This window comes from Rhineura floridana, chromosome 2, assembly GCF_030035675.1.
Source record: "Rhineura floridana isolate rRhiFlo1 chromosome 2, rRhiFlo1.hap2, whole genome shotgun sequence".
Taxonomy (NCBI): Eukaryota; Metazoa; Chordata; class Lepidosauria; order Squamata; family Rhineuridae; genus Rhineura; species Rhineura floridana.
Window position 1 is genome coordinate 59,517,640 of NC_084481.1, and position 25,381 is coordinate 59,543,020.

The window sequence follows — 25,381 nt, forward strand, 5'->3', positions numbered from 1 at the left end:
GCTCTTCTTGTGTTTTTATGTTTTGGGGGATAATAATATTTGTGTAACTTATGTTACTTAGGCTGCAATCCAAAAACTGCTTACAGTGTGGGGTTCAGATTGAGCAGAGGGGTCTGTCTGCTCACGTCTGCTGTTACTTTGTTGATGCAGACCTCCCCCTTCCATTTGCTCGGAGAATAGCCCCAAAATGAGGTGTTCTGAGAGGGGGGCTGTGCTGGCCTGGGATCCACTGATGTGCCAGCCTGAAACTGGTGTAACGATGAGTCCTGATCTGTCTGACCCCTCCCACTTCTGCAGCTGCCATAAGGAGCTGGGCTGTAGATATGGTGGTAGCTCCATTACTCTATAGAGCCTCAGTGGTGGCAGGTTTGGATTGCAGTCATAAGTTTCTATAGAGCTATAGAGTATTTCAAGCACATTACATAGGTAATGTGCTTGAAATACTCTATAGCTCTATAGAAATACTTATTCTCTTATAACTCTCAAAGTGGGAATGGTCAACATGTGGAACTCATGCAGGAATCCCTATTTTGCAGGTTACAGAATACATGGAAATCTCTTGTGCCACTGCTCCCCATCACCATACACACACGCTTATTGTAACATTTGCTCTGGACCAGAACAGAAGTATGATTAGTGATACCAATGTGCTGGGTGAAGAAATAAAAGGAAAGTTTGTGTTAACTGAAAATTAATTTTTTATTTTTCCTCCTCCTCATGTGCAGGTTGTGTACAAGGATGACTTAACGTGGCTAAAGGGAATTGGATGCTATGTGTGGGACACTCCCCAAATCCTGCATGCTAAGAAGTCTTATGACCTTCAAAGTCAAGTAAGCAAAATGATCTTGCATAATGCAGATGTGGAAGTGGGAACAATGTCTCTCTATAAGGTTTCTTTATTTAATCAGTTCAGCGGTACACCGCATTATTCCTTTCATGGAGGTGCTAAAGAATATTGGGTAGCAGGATTAGGAAAGATGCCAGCTTCTGGCCTTGGGGAGCTTTTTCCACTCAGGGCAGTAGACAGTATTGGGATACAGTATATGGAACTGGCTCAATATAAAGTAGTTCCTTAGAATCTTTAGGATTTCCCAGTGGTACCCATTTGTGAATAAATGCAGCCATAAATACATTAAAATATGGCAGTGGCCATCTTTCCTTTTTGGGAATAAAGCAATCCACTGTATTTAAAACAAGTGTTAACTTCAGTGAAAGTAGTAGGTTCCTTAGATAATATTTTTAAAACATCTAGCTGTTAGCATGTTAATAGGCTTATTACCCATATCTGCCAGAGGGACTGCAAAAAATAAAAAGAAGAAATCTCATTGGTACACTTGTCGTTACTAGGTACTACAAGAATCAGGTGTAGCTTTTCTAAGTCCTAACACTTCGTTTTATCTTGTTTTCACAGCTGATATACACAAAAGCAGGAAAAGAAAATTTACAGAACTATGGTGTGGTTATGGACACTCCAGTTTATGTGACTGCTCTTCAGAGTGGTATCAATGCCAGTGATGTGAGTTATTCTCCTCCTCTTCTCTGCCCAGGTTCATGCCCTCCTCACCCCATGGTTCACACAAAGCAGACTAATTGCTAAATCTGCCTTTGATTATAGGTAAGGTACAAAGAACAATACCATAAAACCAAGGACCGATATACCACAGTTTTGGAAACAGCTGATCATGGAAGGATTCAGAAGCTGAAGCACCTGTTCAGTGATGTGAGTGTTTTAACTATATTTTTAAGGGACTAATGAAATTGGCTTGTAGGACAGGGGCGTTCTTATGGATTCTTTTAACTATAAAGACTGGGTGAAACAGCATGCATGCTAGCAATTTTTTTTATTATTTCATTCTTCCCTTCGCATGGTCCAGTAAAACCAAAGTACATAAAAACAGTACAAACCACTGTACACAGATAAAGCTATTTCAGTTAAAATTCACAGTATATAAGTCTCTTTATTTGATAAACACCATAACGTTACTGCTGTCTGAAGACCTAACGAAAGGAAAATGTCTTTACCAGACACGCACAGCATGGCTTGGGACTAACATACTTGGGTTTGTGTCACATTGCTCCAGAATGTTGCTTGAAATTGCCATTTGTCACAGCACTCAGGACAATCAGATGCTTTTTCAGTCCTATCCCCAAAACTATGAAACATTTCCCTCCTGAAAGATGACAGCTAAAGCCTGAGCTTGAAGATTATTTATTTATTGAAATTTTTCTGTTTAGGTTGGCTTTTCTAAGCTGGATCATAGAAGGCCAAGATTTCTAGCATCCATTTTTTTTGTAGCCATCTTGGGGGGGGATTTAAGGGATTGTTATCTGCTCTGACTATTTTGGATAATATCAGTTATACATTGAAATTAATTGTTGTTGTTATGTGCCTTCAAGTCGATTATGACTTATGGCGACCCTATGAATCAGCGACCTCCAATAGCATCTGTTGTGAACCACACTATTTAGATCTTGTGTGTTCCGATCTGTGCTTCCTTTATGGAATCAATCCATCTCTTGTTTGGCCTTCCTCTTTTTTTACTCCCTTCTGTTTTTCCCAGCATTATTGTCTTTTCTAGTGAATCATGTCTTCTCATTATGTGTCCAAAGTATGATAACCTCAGTTTCATCATTTTAGCTTCTAGTGATAGTTCTGGTTTAATTTGTTCTGACACCCAATTATTTGTATTTTTCGCAGTCCATGGTATGTGCAAGCTCTCCCCCAACACCACATTTCAAATGAGTTGATTTTTCTCTCACCCCCTTTTTTAACTATCCAACTTTCACATCCATACATAGGTATCGGGAATACCATGGTCTGAATGATCCTGACTTTAGTGTTCTGTGATACGTCTTTGCATTTGAGGAGCTTTTCTAGTTCTCTCATAGCTGCCCTCCTCAGTCCTACCTTTCTTCTGATTTCTTGACTCTTGTCTCCATTTTGGTTGATGACTGTGCCAAGGTATTGATAATCCTTGACAAGTTCAATGTCCTTGTTGTCGACTTTAACGTTACATAACTCTTCTGTTGTCATTACTTTAGTCTGCTTGACTTTCAGCTGTAGTCCTGATTTTGTACTTTTCTCTTTAACTTTCATCAACATTCATTTCAAATCATTCCTGGTTTCTGCTAGTAGTATGGTATTGTCTGCATATCTTAAATTATTGATATTTCTCCCTCCAGTTTTCACACCACCTTCATCTTTGTCCAATACTGCTTTCCGTATGATATGTTCTGCGTATAGATTAAATAAACAGGGTGATAAAATACACCCCTGTCTCACACTCTTTCCGATGAGGAACCAATTGGTTTCTCCATATTCTGTCCTTAGAGTAGCCTCTTGTGCAAAGTAGAGGTTGCGCATCAGGACAATTAGATACTGTGGCAACCCCATTTCATTTAAAGCATTCCATAGTTTTTCATGATCTACACAAGGCTTTGCTGTAATCTCTAAAGCACAGGGTGATTTTCTTCTGAAATTCCTTGGTCTGTTCCATTATCCGACGTATGTTTGCAATATGATTTCTGGTGCCCCTTCCCTTTCTAAATCCAGTTTGGATCCAGCTTCCATTGAAATAAATAAAACAAATTTTCTTATTTATAAGAACGAATGTGTCACTCTAGGCTAGGGATGGGCAAGAATATCAATTAAGTTTGCATTTCAAGCTAAAACTATCAAATTCAAACTTTCCAAAACAATACAAGAACTGAAACACAGCCATCCTTCAAAATTCAGACCAACCAAACATTGTTTACAAAAATGCATATGTTTGGGGAAAGTACAAAAATGAATATATGAGTGAAGATAATACTATATGGCCAGAAATGGCTTACAAAAATTGTACATTAGTCAAAACCACCTACAAAACTAAGTTTATTAGGACAAATTTGCACTAAAACGCTGGGGAATTTTCATGAGTTTTTTTTTAAATTGCAAATTGCAGCAGAAATGTGGAGAACGGAATTTAAGATGGGAAAAATTAGAAACTGAAAGAACCAAAATTGGGAGATGTTTCCATCCCTACTCTAGACCTCGCTGCTTTGTAATACAGAAAGCTGGATGAATGTTTGTTATCACAAGGCTTGCTTGGGAGCCTCATAGAAAAATGTAAATGTACTGCCTTTAAGTTGATTCCAGCTTATGGCGACCCTGTGAATAGAGTTTTCATGAGGCTGAGAGGCAGTGACTGGCCCAAGGTCACCCAGTGAGCTTCATGGCTATGTGGGGATTTGAACCCTGGTCTCCCAGGTCGTAGTCCAACACCTTAACCACTATACCATACTGGCTCATAGAACATGCCCCTAAAGCATCTCAGAGTCACTGAAGCCCTTATAAAGAAGTAGATAATCTTACTCAATGCTTTACTATGTACTACAGTACAGCATTGCATAGTGTGTAGTAGCATATACATAAAAAAGCCCTTTGATTCTCCCCTCTTCAGAACCGATATAAGGAAGCCTGGAAGAAAGTGAAGTCCACTGGTTTCACATTGCCTCCTGATGCTGTGCCACTGGTTCGTGCCAAACAACTGAAGTATAATGCCAGTATTGTAAGTGTACCCAAGCAACACCTTTCTAACTTTCTTCTACAAATGATACAAAATCCCAAGTAACTTGATTTCCATTTTCTTTTCTGCATAGGTAAAGTATCGTGAAGAATACGATAGGTTTAAAGCACTTTACACTCTCCCCAGAGGTGTTCAGGATGATCCCAACACTGCAAGATGCCTAAGAGTTGGCAAGTTGAATATTGATGTAAGGGTTAATTTGATATAACATCCAATACGTAAAGTACTGTCTTACACTTTTAATCATGGATATTTCTATTAATGTATGCAGTAGCTGGTTTTAGATACTGAAATATTATATTATTAAACATTCTCCACTTCTCCTGGTGTTCAGAAATCTACAAGTGCTACAGGATTTCATATCCATTCATATCCCCAGCATGCTGGGGACTTATGGTGCCACAGGCAGAACATATTGTAAGCAATAGACTGCTACAGCAGGCAGCAAAACCACAGGTCCTACTTCAGATTCACAAGCACAGCAACTGCTTGGATTCTTGTAGCTTCCCACAACTTCCAGGCAAGGATAGAGCAGTTTCTAGTCACTAGGTGCTCCCATTCAGGGAATGTCAACTGACTATGGCAATTTTCAGATAATCAGCTTAACAAAGGACAATCACCTAACAGCCATAACAATATGTTAATAAAGGTTGTTACTTGTATTTTTTACCTATACAAGTGCATACAGTTGACTAAGGGCCAAACTAGATTTACATGGAGCTCCAGGAAGAGAGGGCACCCTTTCTCTTCTTGTCCCTGTAGTCTCCCACATCTCTAAATCTGCTCCAAATGGTCCCCCAATTCTCCAGAGCAGATTTTGGAGGCACATGGAGTGCTGTAGTGGGGAGCAGGAATATATTCTACCAATGGTGTCTGTTCTGCTAGAGGACAGGCACCACTGTCCTTACCATGAGTTCCCAGATATTTTTCCTCATGGATAGAAAAGCCAGCCAGAGATTTTTGAGCAGAAAAATTGCTTGAAGCAAAAGGGTCAAGCAGGCACTTCTACCCTACTGTTTTTTCCCCTCAGAGTTACCAGGTTGTCATCCTTTACATTGTTTAATATCTCATTTATGTTTTTCCCGTTATTTGAAGCTTCTCCTCTGGTCTACTCAAACACGACTTCATGAATTTGTGTTCTTTTTTTTTTTAAAGAAGTTGAACACTAGCTAAGCATCACATTATCCATCTACCCCTCATCTCTTCTTTTAGACAAAACTTACTTGCGGTCATGCTCTCTTCATCTCTAGGAAAGGAACACATATTTCTCACATTTGTTGGTACTCTGGATGAAACAGGACACTATTAACATGGGTCTGGGACTAGTGCTAGTAGTTTTCAGATACTCTGCTTAACAAAGGATGGTCACTTAACAGCCATAACAATATGTTAAAACAGGTTGTCATTTGGACAGGCACTACATGTCTAGATACTCTAGTCTGGTCCTGATAATGCTGATTGGATCTATTCTTGGGAGTTTATATCTTTTTGTTGTTATAGCTATGTTTCAATTACTCTTGTGTTTGTTCATATTGGTATTTATTTTAAATGTTGTGGTTTTTGCTTTATTTTTGTACAATATCTTGAGTACAATATCTTGAGTGCAATTTAGAGAGAAATGTAAAATTCTAAAATAAATAAATGAAAATAATGTTTATTCGTGCCAGTTCTAATAGTGTCTCCTGCTTGAGAACATTAATCACTGGTTAATACTTTAAATACAAAATCTCTTTTTTAACCAGCTATGTGACTAATATTTCTATTTTACTTTCCTAGCGCTTATACAGAGAAACCTATGAAAAGAACAAGGCCAAAATCCATATTACACGAGACATGGTAGACATTGTGTCAGCTAAGAGCACTCAGAAGAAAGTCAGTGAAATTGATTATCGCATCCATCTCCATGAATGGGCCAACATTGCAGATCTTCATGCCAATGTTCTTGCTCGAAAAGTCAGTGACCAGCTTAGTGATGTAAGTCTGCAAATGATATTACGTGGAAACTGATGGCTCTGATGTCAGTGGTGCAGTGAATATGCTCCGGGTTTTAGTCTGAACTTTTAAGGAGTTGTCCAAGGTGCTGAAACCTGTGTCTGTCTCTTGCAGAACTATCTTATGAAGCTTGCATGTGATAGGAAAAAGGAGCATTACTCGTGTGATATATTACATCTACAACCTTGCAAGCAGCGTTTGTTGCATCTCAACAGGGGTCAATAAGGATACAAGCTAAATGCTTAACTTGGCACTGATGGCTTATCCTCTAAGGTCATGTTTTATACATGCCACTAGGAGTCCTTTTACAGACACAGACTTCAAAGGAAGAAATGACTTGGTCTCCCTCTCTTTTATTGCTGCTTGGTGGTGGTAGGGGAGGAGTGCTGCGCTTGCCTTCAAGGATGCAATTAATTGGGCTTTTAAAGTACAGAGAACCTTCTCTGAGGTCCAATCTGGCATTAATGGAGATTATGATCTTCGTTTACAGCAAAGGTTTGCTGTAAACCTGCTGTCTGTGTGCAGATAATCACACATAGAAATCAAACTGGCCATTTATACAAGTGCTTACACACATAATGGCCATTCTCTTAAGGCAATAATACAAGTTATATTATCAGGACCAAATAGGGACTGGCTAAAAAGCAGGGATCTGTTGAAACAGTGGGCTGTTGAATAAAGGAGAAGATAAGGAAAATATAAGATTGGGGGCCAGACTACACATAGGGCCTAGAAACAGGAAATGTGGTGTACTATTGTCTGGAAGGAAGTTGTCAGCTGAGGGAGGAAGAAAGGGGGTATAAGGCTGCAGACTGTAGTCTGTAAGTTGTGATTCCTGTTACAGACACACTGGTGGAGAATGTGAACATCCTCTTGTCTATTGACCGGGCAACCGTTAGGGTATAACAAGACCCAGAAGTGATGTGGCCGTGGAGCTGAACTGAGCTGGTTAATTTGAACTAATCAGCCACTGGCCTGACTGGCTATAACTTATCCATAGTTCTAGACATTTGCATATAATTCTTTCTAAACAGTGTCTGGTAACTAAGGCTGCTTATAAGAGGTAAAATAGGGATTCAGTTCAGCATTACTCCTGGTGATTTCTTCTCAACTTAGAAATTATTCATAAATAGGATACTGTTTACTATATATTTGCAATCAGCAGAACCTAGGAGGCTAGCTTTAGAATCTAATGCTAATTTCCTAAATTATGCTGGTTTCCATTATGTAGTACAGTTTTGATTATGGATAAAGAATTTTATTTGGATCCTCATTGTTTCTCTCTCTCTCTCTCTCTCTTTCAATCTAATACCTTAGGTTGTGTACAAAGATGACCTTAACTGGCTCAAAGGCATAGGTTGCTTTGTCTGGGACACTCCTGAAATTCTCCATGCCAAGCATGCCTATGATCTTCGCGATCATGTAAGTACACCTGACAACAGCACTTCACTTTGTTCTGAACCTTGCTTCCTAGATGTTTGTCCTTCGACCTCCACTTATAGGAGTTTAGGTCAGAGTTAGTAGGTTGAATGGAAATCTGACTGTTGTCTATTTAGTGTATTTTAGATTGGACAGAACGTTTGACAGTAAGCCTTGCACACTGTTACCACTCAGTAAAATATACATAATACAATAATCTGCTTTTTGAATTCTTGATCTTGCTGTGGTTTCTCTACTATAAAAGCAGACACACCACAGCCTTATCAATAAACAGAATATTTTCTTCTGGATTCAGGTCAGTTAGGGATTTTTTTAGTATATTTCCCCCTCTCTGACTTTCTTTGATTTCTTTTTAAAGACTGTAGATTATTTGCTGATTAACTGAATGCAGGATACAGTATTCAGTTGATAAGGCAGCCGTTTTGTTTCAATCTTGCCTTATTAATTTTGCTGTTTCTAGCTTTTTCACTTCAGTTCCTCTTGCTATTGACAAGTTGGAGGGTAGGGTCTTATTTCAGGGTAGCTGCCAGGTACAACTATAATATCGAAGCCCTGGCTAATCTGTGGAATGCAGAGATGACCCGGGCAGTGGACACGATCGCTCCTGCTCGCCCTCTCCTTTGTAGAGCTCATACAGCTCCTTGGTATACTCCGGAGCTAAGAGCGATGAAGCAAGATAGGAGACGGCTTGAGCGGAGTTGGGGACGAACTCCCGACGAATGCAATTATGCGCTGGTTTGTGCTTCTACCAAGCGGTATGTAGGTGCGGTGAGGGCGGCGAAGAAACAACATTTCGCCGCCACTATTAAGTCATCTCTCTCCCGCCCAGCGGAGCTTTTTAGAGTTGTCCGAGGGCTACTCCACCCTGGCCCACAGGACATGGTAGATACATCGGTAGCCCGCTGTAATGAGTTTGCTAAGCACTTCCAGCATAAGATCTTATGCATTTGTCGGGACCTAGATTCCCATTTTATGACAGTTAGTCCTAATGAGGTGTCTGGAACACAGTCTAGTCATGTTTTGTTGGATGAGTTTCAGTTGGTTCAGTTCGAGGACGTGGACAAGGTGCTTGGACAGGTACGTGCAACCACTTCGGTACTTGATCCTTGCCCCTCTTGGCTTATAAAAACTAGCAAGGATGGAACAGCTGGCTGGGCCAAGGAAGTGATAAATGCCTCTTTACGAGAGGGAGTGGTCCCTGGCTGTCTGAAAGAAGCGGCGGTGAGACCACTCCTGAAAAAACCTTCCTTGGACCCAGAGGACTTTAACAACTATAGACCAGTGGCAAATGTTCCATTCTTGGGCAAGGTCTTGGAACGAGTGGTTGCTGACCAGCTCCAGGCGCTATTGGATGAAACCGATTATCTAGATCCATTTCAGTCGGGTTTCAGACCTGGTTTTGGCACTGAGACGGCCTTGGTCGCCCTGTGTGATGACCTATATCGGGAGAGAGACAGAGGGAGTGTAACTCTGTTGATTCTCCTTGATCTCTCAGTGGCTTTTGATACCATCGACCATGGTATCCTTCTGGAGAGACTTGCGGAGTTGGGTGTTGGAGGCACTGCTTGGCAGTGGTTCCGCTCCTACTTGGCAGGCCGTCTCCAGAAGATAATACTTGGGGAACATTGCTCGACCCCGTGGGTTCTCCAATATGGGGTCCCGCAGGGTTCGGTTCTGTCTCCCATGCTCTTTAATGTCTATATGAAGCCGTTGGGTGCAGTCATCCGGAGTTTTGGAGTGCGTTGTCATCAGTACGCTGATGACACGCAGCTCTAATTCTCCTTTTCATCTTCTTCAAGTGAGGCAGTCGATGTGCTGAACCGTTGTCTGGACGCGACAATGGACTGGATGAGAACTAACAAACTGAGACTCAATCCGGATAAGACTGAGATGCTGCTGGTGGATGGTTTCTCTGGTCAGATGGTGGATACATACCCTGTCCTGGATGGGGTTACACTCCCCCTAAAGGATCAGGTTCGTAGTTTGGGAGTCGTTTTAGACTCTTCCCTATCACTCGAGGCCCATGTAGCCTCGGTGGCACGGAATGCGTTTTACCAACTTCGGTTGGTAGCCCAGCTACGTCCCTATCTGAGTAAGGAGGACCTTACATCAGTGGTTCATGCTTTGGTAACCTCACGTTTGGACTACTGCAACGCGCTGTACGTAGGGCTACCTCTGAAGACGGTTCGGAAGCTACAGCTAATGCAAAATACGGCGGCCAGACTGCTAACAAGAACTAAGCGGTCTGAGCATATAACACCTGTTCTGGCTCGCCTGCACTGGCTTCCAATATGCTACCGGGCCAGATTCAAAGTGTTGGTATTAACCTATAAAGCCTTATACGGCGTGGGACCACGATACCTGCAGGAACGCCTCTCCCGTTATGAACCGGCTCGTACACTACGGTCTACTACGAAGGCCCTCCTCCGGGTCCCGACCCATAGGGAGGCCTGGAGGGTAGTAACAAGATCTAGGGCCTTCTCAGTGGTGGCCCCCGAATTGTGGAATAGTCTCCCCGAGGAGGTACGCCTGGCACCGACACTATTATCTTTTCGGCGCCAGGTTAAAACCTTTCTCTTCTCTGAGGCATTTTAATCTAAGTTATTTATGTAAATGTTGTAATTGGTATTTTAGATGATGTACTTTTTATATTTGTTATATTGATCTTGTAATTTTATTATTGTATATGTTTCTATGTTTGCCGCCCAGAGAGCTGTTTGCTAGTCGGGCGGGATATAAGCTGAATAAAATAAATAAATAAATAAAATATCTGTGGAATGATGATTAGATTGCCTTAAGAAAATATGCTAAATGTATGGGACATTTTACAAAGTCACTAAAGGGAATAAGAAAAGGGAAGATTCAGATGCTTTCTCTTTCTATATATATAGCTGAAGTACAAGTCGAAGGCAAAGGAAATGGAGAGCAAATACACAGTGGTCACAGACACACCTCTCTATGTTCAGAATGTCCAGAGTGGCATGAATCTGAGTGAAGTAAGTATCTCTATTTTTGTTCACCTCATTATGGCTGTTCACCATAATCTATGGGTTATGACATATCACTAACTTCCTCATTAACAGTAATACAGCTAGCTTAGTAATATACATCACACCAGCTGCAAACCAATTAGTAGGCTATGTATCCTATTCAGAGATAGTCCAGAGATTCAGTCAGCATTGATAACATTTTTTTTCTCCCAGATATTTCTTAGGGTGGAAGAGACACTGTTCTGCCGATTCCAGTGCATCTCCGCATCTGTTTTCTGAAACGGGCACACAATGCTAGTCAAATCCCAGCCCTTTTTACTGTAAAATCTGGTGGGATCCACTTGAGTGCCTTTTTTGTTTAATTTACTTCACAGAGATTTCACAACTGATTGGCAGGTCAGCCTGTTCCCCCTATAGGTGTGGCCAATGGAAACATTTTGCTGTAGGCGACTAGAGTGCTCATAGCTTTGATTTCCTGATCTAGATTTGAGTTGTATTCAGGTTCCTGTGGGAAATAAAACAGGTTAGATGGACTCCCAACCCCTTTCCCCTTAGCATTCCGATTTTTCTTTGAAAAGATACCTTGCCTTCTCTGTTTTAGTCCAGATGCATGTCTAACTAAAATTAAACACAGAAGCTTTTGCAATATCACTCAGCATCAGTGTAACTTTTCTATATTCCTTAGGCTGTTTACCGCCATAACTATGTGCACAATATCAAAGGGAAATATACTCAAACAAATAAGACAGTGGATTTGGAGCGGGCAACTCATGCCTACAAGATACAGCATGAAGTAAGTGCTGGGACTGCGTCCAACGTTTTGCTCTTTTGTGGGTAGGATTCAGTTGCATACTAGCAAATTCAGGTTGAGCAATTGCAGTGAATTTGGTGCTCTTGTGCAACAAACCCACTTTAAAAAAAAAGCTAGGCTTTTTTGGGGCAAGGAAAGAAACAGAAAAATGCAGTGTGGGATAGCAACTGTTTGACACAATAGCATATAACCACCACCCCAAAACATCAGAAGGAATGCTCAATAGGTAGTGGAAGCTGTAACCTTTCAGCAAACTTTGTGTGACAAAATGAAGATGAATGCTTAGTAAACAGGCTGTCTAGAAGTGACTTATGCTTCTGAATGAAAAGGGTAGGAATGGTGAGTGGGAGAGGAGTGAGGGAGAGGTCAGTGAGATTGGTAGCATGATGCTGTGAAAGCAGAGCATCAATAAACATTTGAATAATAAGAAAGAACAAGAAAGACCTGAAACGCAGTGTTGCAGTTTTTCTGCCCTCCCCCTCAGCTGTCAGTCAGCATCCATCCCCACTGAGTATGCTCAGTCATCATTGGATTGCTGGAGGAATTTTTGGCCCCTTTGTTTTTTTCTAAAGATGTTCTGTACTTCTGCAAATCTCAGGCATGCTGATACGTCCCTCTTGTGCATGTTTGGTGTTCTTTTGAGTAGATAAGGACTGGAACTCAGAGAAATGAAACCACTATTAGCAGTGGAGGCTGGTTCATTAGGATGACTGGGGCCCTGCCCCACCAAACTCAGGTTGCCTTCAGCCAGCTTCCTCCTGTGACTTGAGGACAATAGCTCTGGCAAAAGGCTAAGCCATAGATTTTCTTGTTTAAAGAATGTCATACAGATGCTCTGTACATCTGGATATATATTATTGTGAGGAAATTTATTCAAAATGTGAAGTATTTAAGCACTGCTGTAAGTTTTCTTTCTTTCATTTCTTTCTTTCTTTTTGGGGGCAGGGTCTCTACCGAAATGCTGGCTTGCACGCGCTTCCAACTGGATACAAACTCCCACCAGATACCCCTGGTTTCAAGCATGCTAAACATGCCCAATACCTTGGCAGTTATGTGAGTAGAAGATTTTTTTAAAAACTCTTATACTACTATTCCAAATAAATAAATATAGTTGCATAAATAAATAGATAGATGTGTGTTCAATTGAAACAATTGTATTTGCAATATTATACTCATTGAAAACATAACAAAATAACTGTTGCTTAACTATTATTATTATAGCAAAGTAGTTTTAAACAAAACACATAGCATTACCTTATTCACATAATCCTTTGTCAAGTATACTTCCTTAGGCCGTCTCAATTTGCCTACGTCAATACATGCGTATTTATCTTTATGTAAGTGGTGTACTAAATCGCGTCTCCTCCAGATTCTGTATAGCATATAAGTGTCATCCAAGTCATTAGCAAGCTCAAGCTTTAAGAGTAATATTTCCATAACAGCAACATCCTATATTTTTGAAAAGCAGTTGGTGTTTTAGTTTTTCCCATTCTTGCATTTTGCTTTCATGCTTCCATGATGGATTTTAGATGCCTTTCATGCTTAGGCATGTGTAGAAACAGATATGAAAAGAAAGGCTTGAATCCAAAGGAGACCTGTGCAAACAAGGCATTTCTTCTGATGCAATGTAGCCTTCCCGAGTTCTGCCAGTTCTCTCTTTGTGCGGCAGCCCTGCTTTCCTACACCATTCTAGAGGGTCCCCAATCCTCAAGAGTATGTTTTTGATAGGGGACTGCAGGGGAAAGGAGAAGATGGGAATGTCCTGTTGTGTCCACAGAGGTCTGCTCTAGATCCAACCAATTTGTCTGCCTCTTATTACAGCAATTTCCTTGAATATCATGGGAATAGACCAGCCTAACATTGAGCATTTTAAGCTCTCCTTGCCTTAATGGGTGATTTCTAAAGCTGTTCTTGGCTGTCACTGAAGTAAATATCAGTTGAAAGTGCTCAGTTTTGCCTGGATCATGCCTTTTATTTTTATGATTATGTCATACAAAGAAATATTGGAGACATTTTGGTGAAGATTCAGGACTGTCAAAGGAAAATAATTGTTATTTATTAGTTATCCCCTGCTCTGACATAGGAATCCCAGTAATCTCTCATCCAAATTTTTGACCAGGTCCATACCTACTTACCTTTGTTGATGATGCGGCATTTGCAGTTTCCAGCCCATGCACTGGGCCCTAAGCACGATGGTTTTTCGGTTGTGAGGCAAAATGTGCCATTCTCAATGGACTGCTGTAGCTGAAATAGGATTATGGCAAAGTACATATTTATGTTCTGCTTCTTGGCATACTATGTTGGACTCTACACCAGCAGAAGAAATCCTGGTGGTGATACTATTCTGCAGACTGCTGTGCAATAGCCAGTAGAAGACTTTGTACAACACGGACTTAGCACAATCTTACACCTTGTGAGGTTGCGCAATGCCTTGTGTTAGCAGATGACATGCAAGATGTTGCATAACACTTTATATAAGTATGCATTTTAAGAGTTGTGCAAGAGATTGCTTTATGCTAGGAAAAGTGAACTGCTGGGTTTCTTTCTTTTTTCTCTTCACATGAGGATCTTGTTCCAAATTGGGGAAAGCCCTTCCTTCCACTTAGGGAAGGGAACAAACCCATAACTTCTCAAAGTTAGTAGCACTATCAGATCCATGCGTTTTCTTCACTATCAGATCCATGTGTTTTTCTTCAATTATTTAGGATTAGGGCAATAGTGAATTTAATAATAACAACAAATACATGAAAACATATGTGAAATCATTTCATAAGGAGTAGTACCTCTGATGCACCATTTCTATATACAGTATCTAAATTAAATCCCAGGTATTTTCTTTTCATTGTAAATGAATTTTGTATTATTTTATCGAAACGGGAAAATGCAACAAAACCACAAGATATTAGGGGGTGTTAATAAGAAAGTGAAAGGGAATGGGGAGGTATGAAATTGACAAGAGGTTTAACTGCAATCTCAGATATCATAGAATCATAGAATAGTAGAGTTGGAAGGGGCCTATAAGGCCATCAAGTCCAACCCCCTGCTCAATTCAGGAGTCCAAATCAAAGCATTCCCGACAGATAGCTGTCCAGCTGCCTCTTGAATGCCTCCAGTGTCGGAGAGCCCATTACCTCTCTAGGTAATTGGTTCCATTGTCATATAGCTCTAACAGTTAGGAAATTTTTCCTGATGTTCAGTCGAAATCTGGCTTCCTGCAACTTGAGCCCATTATTCCGTGTCCTGCACTGTGGGATGATCGAGAAGAGATCCCGGCCCTCCTCTATGTGACAAACTTTCACATACTTGAAGAGTACTATCATAGTATCATATCTTAAAAGTTAGGATGCATTTATGTATTCATTCATGTCCTTAGATTCATGTTTTTAGATTCTTTTATAAACAGCTATAATTCTTTTATAAACAGACATACATATCTGAAACTTCCCTATGAATTTATTTTTCAGATGAAATATAAGGAGATCTATGAACACTTCAAGGACAAAGGTTACAATTTTGGACCCAAAGCTGTTCCATTTGTACATACAAGGAAAGTCAATAAAATTCTCAATGAGGTAATACAAATAGTATTTATGGGAATCTGCATTTATACAGTACTTGATTATGTACAATAAATGCTGCTCTTTATATAACAGTGGTATGATTATGTAGAACACTCATGACCATATGTTTAAAAAAATTCTTAATGAACAGATTAATTTAGAAAAGTTAGTAGAAAGGAGAAAATGACTTCAGTGTAAATATATTTTAAGCCGTGACCCTAATACTCTCCCCTAATTATAAATATTTATTATTGGGATCTGTAATGAAAAGGACACACTCATACTGGTCATGTGAGGTAGGACAGAGTGTCAGACACTCTTTGGGTTATTTATTCCTGGGTACCACTTTTCTGTATACCACTACCACTTTTCTGTATAATTACCCGGGTCTGTATACTGAGAAGTAAGTCCTACTGAATTCGTTGGGGTTGACTCCCAAGTAAGTCCAAATCTTTTTTGCACGGGGCTGTGGGGACTAAATTGGGTGGAGGTTGCCCAGCCCTGCCAGCCTCCACTCATGGAGTGATACCAGCATCACTTGGCCAGCAGGCATCTCCCAGTTCTGCCTACTGAATGGACAGGTGAGCAGAAGTCTTGCCTGCAGGATCCCTACCAGATGTAGCCCAAATGGGGCGTCCTTGGGCAGAAGGGGCTCAGATGGCCCAGGATCCACTGGATCTGTAGCTGGGCCCACTGCCACCACTAAATGGCATCAGGCTTGATCTGGGTCTGACAGCTGTACCAGTTCCAGGCTGTGCTCCCTTCTCCATCTTGGCTGGTGTATGTAGCAGGGCTGTGGATACGATGGTGCTCATGATGCTCCCTTAAGCCATGACATCACCTGACAGAGAGTTGGATTGCAGGGCTAGTAATATACACAGTATCTTAAACTGACATACAAACAGTGTGAGTCATCCCAGGCAATTCATTAAAGGAATTTCAGGAAGAAGCAAAGAATATTGGAAACTTTACTCTTTTTATCTCTGGAAATTCAAGGGCAGCCAGGTAAGGAGGGAATCCACCAGCTATATGTGGCACCCTTGAAATCCATCGCATGCACAAAGGGAATTTGACAATATGGATTTGCCAGTATTCCTGCTAGGGGCAAGAGATGTGAAGGAAGCCAATCTTGTCTTGACGTTTGCTGTCAGATAAAGTGAGGGGCATCCTCTGTGGGTGTAAGGATGGGAAGGAACTGCTTTGGACTTAAGTTGCTCTCTTATAGTTAATAAGAGAGTTTATTGTTACAGATACATCTTCTTTAAAGGGACAGAAAGAATGAAGGGTCGGTGTTTTTTTAGGAACGTTGTACTTTTTACAAAGCCTTACTGCATGAAAAGTAAATTTATTTTCCTCTGACTTTTCTGTTAATGTGGGCAACTAACAACATATTGAGGGATAAAATAGGAATAATGAATTACTTTCTGTTGCAACGACGCAATCTGTTCTTTCCAGGCATGAGAATTCCATAAATTTGCATACAAAATTATGTTGGTCTTACCATTCATTTAAATAAGAGGGAGTTAAATCATGTGCATATTTCTTAGTGTTCATGGGATGGGCAGTATTCAGTTAAATTGTGCAAGTGGAATAACTTCTGTTTGTGCAATGGGATTTCCCCGCTACTCCCCCCTCCCCCACACCCTGAATCTGTTCTATGGGTTCTTGAACAGATCTGGGGATGCCATGGGGTGTGTACGGGGGGCGGAGAGGGAGGGAAGTCCAGTTGCACTTGCAGAAGTCATTCTGCTTGAGCAATTATTTAGTTGAATACTGACCCTTGGCATTATCCATTGAAATTAATGAGAACAGAATTCTTGATTAGGGCGTATTTTGTTTCATTGGTATCAGTTCATGTGTGGAACACTTTTTCTTTTGTTACAGAGACTTTATCGGGAGATATATCACAAAAACAAGGATAAGATTCACACCACACCTGACACACCTGAAATCCGCCAAGTGAAAACGAACCAAGAATCCATCAGTGATGTATGCTGCTATTATATATTTTTTTAAAAAAATGAAATTTCAGTAGTATTTGATGTGATGAAAAATAACCTAATTTGTTCCTCTCCTCCTTTTTTTGTATCTCAGCTGATCTACAAGACTGACTTCTTCAAGATGCAGGGGCACTTGATTTCCTTACCTTATACTCCTGAAACAGTACACCACCGTTATGTTGGAGACATTACTAGTGATGTAAGTTGCTGTTTTTACAGGATGACCGGTGTGCTTAGCGCTAGTGGCTGTATTGCTACTCTTACTTATTTCTCTTCTCTCTCTCTCTCTCACACACACACATATCTATATTTACTTATCCGATTTAATTTTTTTAATTAAGATTTGAGTGACCTTTTTTTAGTTAACTGGAAATATATAAGGATTTACTTTTCTAGTTAAAACTTTATGGAAATGCCCTCCTCCAGACTGGTGTTTTCCTGTGGGTGTATGTTCTTGACACAATAATAGTACATTAGTGGTGGATTTATTCTGCTTTATTAGTTGCCCTGCAATACTTCCCCAATGCTACCCCATTATCACTATCTGGAAGGGCTATAGCACAACAACACATTCCCCTGCCCCCCCCTGAGCATAGTTATGGGATTTCAGTGGGAAATTCCCAGATATGCACTGACTGGAAATGAAGCAGTATGACCTCCCCAAAAGCTTTGCAGGCACAAGTAGTATTGAAAGTGGGATTGCATATGGTTGCCTTGATAGCATCATGACCACAAGCCATCATGAATGCGCAATAAAAAGGGCATCTTTTGTACAAAAGAGTATACGAATATGGATTAGAAAACTGCATTGATAGCCTAGAATTTGCTGTTATAATGGGCTTACAGTAGAATTTGGTATTATAATAGACCAATAGCATGGCTTTCTGGTTCCTAGAAATCCTAATTTCCATTTTTTTAAAAAACTAATCCAAAGTTTATATTCCTAAAGGGCATGGAGGAAAGCTTAATATATGTAGGTTCAGGATTCCTAGTAGATTCACGAATGTGAAGCAAGGAGAAGAAGATGTTAAAACAAAAACAAAATAAAAACTCTGCTCTACCTTCAAGTCAGATGATTCCCAGTCCCTCTCTACCTGTCCCTATGTTAGGGATGGGCAAGAATTTCAAAACCAAATCTGTCAAATTTGCAATTTCTGAAACAATATGAGAACTGAAGCATGGTCATCCTTTGAAATTTGCACTTTGAACACTTGTGTTTCTACTCTCTCCTTACTCTTTATTATCACTGACTTGGTAAGTTCTGTCAGGAATAAAAATTGAAAAGTGGATATATGAAATGTTTTCATGATATGCTGCAGTTATCCAATTATTTATTTTTTTTAAAAAATAGGCTCATAAAGGGAGCTCCTTCAATCCTATACTCTAAAACACTTTACCGGAAACCAGAAACATCCATGACAGATGCCTGGCCAATTCTGAAAAATCCCAACAAAGGAGACCATCTCCATTAACAGTTTATTCTAATCTAAATTAATTTTCTTTAATTTAAAATAATTCAGTGCAATCCAGCCTCTCTGATCACTGTATTTCTGACACAGGAAACGATCTTCATATGATATCTGTTTCTCTGAATCTGAATCTTTTCCATTCAGAGTAATCTACCCCTCTCAAGGGCCCTTGTGCACAACTACCTATACTCTCCATTTAGAGCTCTGTTTCTGGGAGAGAAAAGATCTTACTCATTGTATCTCCATCTTGTCTACAATGGTTATGATATATTGTTGTTGGTATTGCTTCTCTGCTTTAATCTTCTTATTTCCCACTGTGCTAGATATTCTGTTCCCATAGATTTGCATTCTAGAATCTTTATCATCTTTAGTTCGATCCCTTTTTTGAAATTTTAAATTAGTGCAGAATTATTCAAAATACTATTATTGTAGGACCTTATATTATTGCTGTTTTATTTAACAAATATAATATAGAAGAGCCATATTATTAAATCTCTATTACTGTTTGGCAGGTTAAATATAAAAGTGATCTACAGTGGCTAAGAGGCCTGGGCTGCTTCCTGTATGATACTCCTGATATGGTCCGTTCCCGGCATTTACGCAAGCTCTGGGTAGGTTTCTTTCCCCCAAAACCATCTATGTTGGTTGACTCCTGAATTATTTGCCTAGGCAAAATCAGCATTCCAGACTTAAGCATTTGCCCTTTATGTCTCCTTTCCAGATTATTGAGAAGGTCTTGTAATGCTGCCATAAAGTCCTGAGATGTTGCATTCTCATCTGCACCTTTACAGCCTCTTACTTATTAAACGTTTAGAAACAGGATGTTAGTGTTTGTTTACAGCAAAGAGCTGTTTTTTAAAAGGTGATTGTAGGTGCTGACAAAGCAGATTTAAGACAGTGTCATAAAGCATTCAAGGACTTTATAATTCTTATTTATCTCAATTCTAGGAGAGAAGATAAATGACAGTTAATAGGGCAATCCAATGAACTGTAAAGCTGAGCAAAGCTAAATCTGGTTCCTACATCCAAAATGCTAACTACTCACCATCTCAGTTAAAAGTGTCTCAGGGGTTATCTGTGCACACCGGTCACTCAGTTACTGACTCTGTTCATCCCTCACTGTAAGCCGTAACTGCTTATTATTCATGGGCAAAATTGTACCCACTTTGCTGTTCTTTGCTGCACATGATCTGTGCTGACAAAAAACCACAATTCCTAGCTTACCATTATATCTGAATCACAGTATGCAGTTTGTTTTGGTCCCAACAAACCATTATCTGTAGCCAGTGTTTGCTCTTGACTTACAGATATTGGTGTGCTGGAGCAAAACAAACCACAATCTCCAGACATAACACTTAAGCCAGGTTTAAGTTTGTTTTCTCCTAGCAGGGAAGAGCAAAGGGCATGATTTTGGTTGTGCACAGTAAACCATGGTTTATGGCTTACCATGATGTGTGAACATGGCCATTGTCCTTTGTAAGTAACAAGTGTGTGGAATCCACACATAATTTGTGAGGATCCCTGTCCTGATTGCTATTAGTATAATTGGACTAAGAGGATCAGTATGTGTTCAGCAAAAGTAATGGTCATTTCAGATCTATGTGCTCATTAGTACCTCTTCCATAACATACTTTCCAGAAATACCTCCTGTTGGTAGCTCTTCAGTCACTTTGAGAAACTACTGAATGGATGCAGATTTAAGATACTGTTACTATCTGCTTAATGAATTGGTCCAAATGTTTTCTATACCACTGAAGCCACCCTAGTGAGGTTGAATGAATGTTACATTATGGCCCATTGACAAAGCAACTGTCATTATTTTTTATGCTGTGCTGCTCAAAGATTCTTGGGAAATTATAGTAATGGACTGTTGCTTCATTAGCAGATTTATTATTGGGCTAATGGAAACTGCACAGCTTTTTGACACAAGTACTTTATTTCAGTCTAATTATGTGTATACCGAAGCTGCAAAGAAGACACAAGATAAGTATCGTGTGGTTCTTGACACTCCTGTGTACAGAAACATTCAGGAGCTGAAGACCCATTTGAGTGAAGTGAGTTGGACATTTTTAATCTGTCTGCACTAAAAACATTTTAAAACAAAGAGGAATTTAAAGGTTGCTTAGACCATTTTGAGTATGCTTTTCTAGTTTGCTGCTCCAGTGGACCGAGGATGAAAGCAAGCACAAAGGATGTTGGTTGCTGTTTGCCAACAGATGGCTGCTAAGGTTCATGGTGTTCAAAATCTTTTCGTTCTGCTGATTTTACAACAACCAGCAGCAACCTGTGAGGGGAGGATGTAGAGGAGGAGGAGGAGGAGGAGGAGCAGCAGCAGCAGGATAAGAACATAAGAACATAAGAACATAAGAAGAGCCTGCTGGATCAGGCCAGTGGCCCATCTAGTCCAGCATCCTGTTCTCACAGTGGCCAACCAGGTGCCTGGGGGAAGCCCGCAAGCAGGACCCGAGTGCAAGAACACTCTCCCCTCCTGAGGCTTCCAGCAACTGGCTTTCAGAAGCATGCTGGAATGCCGGGGTGAGAATGGAGCAAGGTGAAGTGGCAATGGCTATGGGGAGCTCCAGGATGACAGCATCAACATCTCACAGGTGCTGCAGGATGATGATGTTGCCAACCCAGAGCTCTCTCTCCCTTGACACCACTTTGCCGTGCCCCATCCCAGTGAGTAGTGCACTGCTGCCATTTCACTTCCCTCATGCACTGCTGCTGTTTACAGCCACACCACCGCAAACAACTACATTGAGATTGGCAGCTTAGTTGCAAGCTTGTACCTTTTCTCACAACCTTATATTTTATGTAATGATTCCTAAGACTTTTCAAACAGCTGTCAAAAAACTACATATGGAAAGTCAAGTCTTCTAATCATGTTATCTTACATTATGTCAGGTAGTTCCATTAGTGATAGGGATAGAATCTCTCAATCAACCATATCAAACTTTATTCTACTCACTGGCAGTTTTTTAACTACTCTTATTTTCCTCTTCTAATGCATCAGTTTACACTTATGCTGTAAGATTTGTTGCAGAAGACAAAATCGCATTGTTGTGTCTTCTTCTAGCTTGTATACAGAGCTGTGGGCAGAGAGCAAAAGACTAAGTACACATCTGTCCTAGATACCCCAGAATACAAACGGGCCAAAAGAGGGCAAAAACTACAGAGTAAGGTAAGAACTATTCATGAACAGAAATGAAGCTGGATAGCATGTATGAAATTCTCATTCAATTTTGCAAGACAATTTTCTAGATACCTTCTAGTATGTGAGGGTGACAACAATTGATATAAAGAAATATGCACTTGCCCTTTCAACCTGGCTTCGTATTTGCAGCATATCTTTCAGAAATACTCCCACCAAATTAATTAAGACTAGTGGGAAATCAATGTGTGTACAAGCCTCCATGAAAACTAGCGATGGAATAATCTGTCAGTTTTGGTTTCTCTCAGTTTCTCTTTCCCCCCAATATTTAGTTCAGATTTCCAGATTTCCATATCAGTTTGTTCCCACATGAATTTGCCATTTTAGTGCACATTTCTTCAGTTATATTTTTGCAAGCAGTTTTCATCTAATATATTATAATTTTATTTGCCATTTTCACTAATATGTATTTTTGTGTACACTTTCCCCCAATATATACATTTTCTACATAATGAACTGCTTTGCATCTGGCTTAGCACAAATGCATGAGCATTGAGGGTTCCTGGAGAGGATATCACAACCACTGCACTCATCTACTGGTGCTCCTGCTGTCATGCTGCTCTGAGTTAAACCATGGTTTAGCTTAGCATATTGTTTAAATCTAGCCTCATGATTTGTCTCCTCCAGACAAATCATGAGCTGTATATCCAAGAAAAAACCTTGGTTTCAGCTCATGGTTTGTCTTGAGTGAGCCAGGGTTTAGACAATATGTTAAACTAAGCCTCAGAGAAGCAGCAGAGAAGGAGCAAAGCAGCTATAATCTCATCTCTGGAGTCCACACACTCACATGTCCATGCTTGGTTTGAACCAAGTGTGAACCAGGCCATTATTTGATTGTAGAACTGCACTGAAAAATTAAAAAAGGGTTAATTTCAAAGGTTAGCTGTTCACGTACTGTTTCAGGAAGAGAGAATTAGATAGGTTTGCATTAAAATGCTGAGTGAACTGAATTTATCCCCCATCCCTGATTGTAATACAGTACCTGAAAGCTTGTCTTACCTCTTATATACCCAATCAATCACTACACTCTGCAGGTGAGGATCTCCTGCAATACCATCTTATCAGGAGGTCTGTTCCGCACAACAAAGGAAGTGGACCTTTTGTGTTGTGACACCTACCCTTTGGAATTCCCTCCCCTCAAATATTAGACAGGCATCAATCTCTGTTATCTTTCTGGTGGCTACTGAAGACCTACCTCTTTCAACAAGCCTTTTAAGTAGAGACCTCGTCCCAGTTTGTGTCTGTGTTGGAATTGCTTTTTAATTTTTTTAACAGATTGTTTAAAATATTTTTTTGAAGTTTTGTTTTAATATGTTCTAAAGTCTTTTGTTTTTAAGATGCTTTAGAATGTTTTTAGTGTTTTTGTTTGCCACCCTGGGCTCCTTCTGGGAGGAAGGATGGGATATAAATTTAATAAATAAATAAATAATATATTTGAAACTTAATCAAGTTTCAATACAAACCCTGACACAGTTTTCTTGTCTTCCTCTAATGATGTCAAAGTGATAAGGGATGAAAAACCTACCAGATGATATAATCTTGTACAGTGATGCTACTTGAGCTTGTGCCATGTAATTATGGTACCAACTACTATAGTTGAATCTGCTCAGCACATCAAAAAGGTTATATTAAGGGCTGTTTCTCCTCACAGTGATATGTGCTTTGAAACTGTGAGGATTCAATTACAAATTATTTCCTGTACTTTGTAATTGCTTGGATTGTTTCCTGTGCTTTGCAATTGTCCAATCAACCTAGCAGATTCTTCAGGTTCCATGCCACCTCCGGGAATGCTATTTGTTTTAATTCCAGCCCTCTCTCTTTGTTCTTGGTGTGCTCTTTGTACACTCAAAAACATACAGTACTGAGCTAGACAGACTGGTAGTCTGTGTAAGGCAGTTCCCTACATTTCCTATCTTACACATTTATTTATTTATTAAATTTAAATCCCACCCTTCCTCCCAGAAGGAGCCCAGGGCGGCCAAGAAAACACTAAAAACAAACTCAAAAACATCTTAAAAACAGACTTTAAAATATATTAAAACATAGTGCTAAAACATACATAGGTCTAGAAACCAGCATTCTTTCTTTTAATGATGGCTTGGGTTCAATACTCTCTTTTCTAATGCCCCACTACAAACTGGAAGCATTCTCATAACAATACCATTAGTGCATCACCACATTTAAGATTTCAAATTTGGACATTGAGGCATTTCCATTCTTCAGAGGTTCCCCTGATAATAATTTGGAAGCACTGTATGATGTAATTTGTTGGGCTGGTGTAGACAAGGGTTGCATGCCTTTTAAGCTTCTGTTACATTTTATTGCTTTTTAATTGTTTATGTTAATATGACTGTCAGGAATATTCCTAAAATTGTCAGAGGGACTGTGGCTCAGTGGTAGGGCACATTTCTTGCATGCAGAAGGTTCCGAGATTCAAACCTTGGCATCATTTATGAAAAGATCTCAAGATAAGAGGGCTATGAAAGCCTTCTTTCTGAGACCTTGCAGAGGTGCTGCGAATCAGAATAGATGCACTGAACTAAAAAGGCCAGTAGTCTGACTCAGTATGGAAAAACCAGTGGATGAAAGACTTAAAGTTTTCAGTATGAGGCCTTTGGTGTATATGAAACAAGTTGGAAAGTTTATGGTTCTTCCCTTTCTCCAGTACTTGTACATTGAACTTGCTACAAAGGAAAGACCCCATCACCATGCTGGGGATCAGACACCTGCCTTGAAACTTGCTAAGCATGTGAAGGACTTGGTCAGTGAGGTAAGATGGTACACTTTTCATTCTCGTTTTTTTATTATTTCATGAAAAACATTACTATGAACTTAACAATTAAACAATTAAAGCAAACTTTAGACAATTAGTTTGATAAGCACATACAATTCAATATATGAAAAACTATTTGCACAATTTGATTAATTATATTATTCAAAGATGTTAAACTACAATCTGCTTTCCAGCCCATATAATTTTTATTTATTTACTATTTTTTTATTCATTATACTTGTTTCTCCTGTAATTTTGAATGCTGTTGTTAGTGAGATGAGAATCTAGTTCAGCCTTCCCAGATATAGTTGGACTACAATTGCTGTCATGCTTGACCATTGGCCATGCTAGCTGGGGCTGTTGAGACTTGTGGTCCAAAACAACTGGAGAGCTGGATAAGGTGTAGAAAGATACAGCATGCATCAGGGAGGAGCAAAGGGCACACAGGGAAAAGGAAGAGAGATTCTCCTATTGTCTGCTGATTAGGAGTTGTGAGGATTAGTGATAAGTGCACTAGAACTTACCAGTGAAAATACTAATGGCAGACCTGTCATTGACTTTAATGGC

The 25,381-nt window shown here is 39.9% G+C and overlaps 1 protein-coding gene across 15 annotated transcripts in view; it reads left to right on the forward strand.

Annotated features, from left to right (window-relative positions):
- NEB (nebulin) overlaps positions 1-25,381 on the forward strand; it is a 293,643-nt gene that overhangs the window by 195,658 nt on the left and 72,604 nt on the right. For all 15 annotated transcript variants that reach the window (XM_061608784.1, XM_061608789.1, XM_061608791.1 and 12 more), the window contains 17 exons: positions 726-830; positions 1,412-1,516; positions 1,616-1,720; positions 4,443-4,550; positions 4,642-4,755; positions 6,345-6,542; positions 7,878-7,982; positions 10,892-10,996; positions 11,676-11,783; positions 12,747-12,854; positions 15,266-15,373; positions 17,246-17,350; positions 17,456-17,560; positions 19,343-19,441; positions 20,774-20,884; positions 21,907-22,011; positions 24,707-24,811. In XM_061608784.1, the coding sequence (XP_061464768.1) occupies positions 726-830; positions 1,412-1,516; positions 1,616-1,720; positions 4,443-4,550; positions 4,642-4,755; positions 6,345-6,542; positions 7,878-7,982; positions 10,892-10,996; positions 11,676-11,783; positions 12,747-12,854; positions 15,266-15,373; positions 17,246-17,350; positions 17,456-17,560; positions 19,343-19,441; positions 20,774-20,884; positions 21,907-22,011; positions 24,707-24,811 (1,899 nt within the window). The remainder of the gene's footprint in view (positions 1-725; positions 831-1,411; positions 1,517-1,615; positions 1,721-4,442; positions 4,551-4,641; positions 4,756-6,344; positions 6,543-7,877; positions 7,983-10,891; positions 10,997-11,675; positions 11,784-12,746; positions 12,855-15,265; positions 15,374-17,245; positions 17,351-17,455; positions 17,561-19,342; positions 19,442-20,773; positions 20,885-21,906; positions 22,012-24,706; positions 24,812-25,381) is intronic.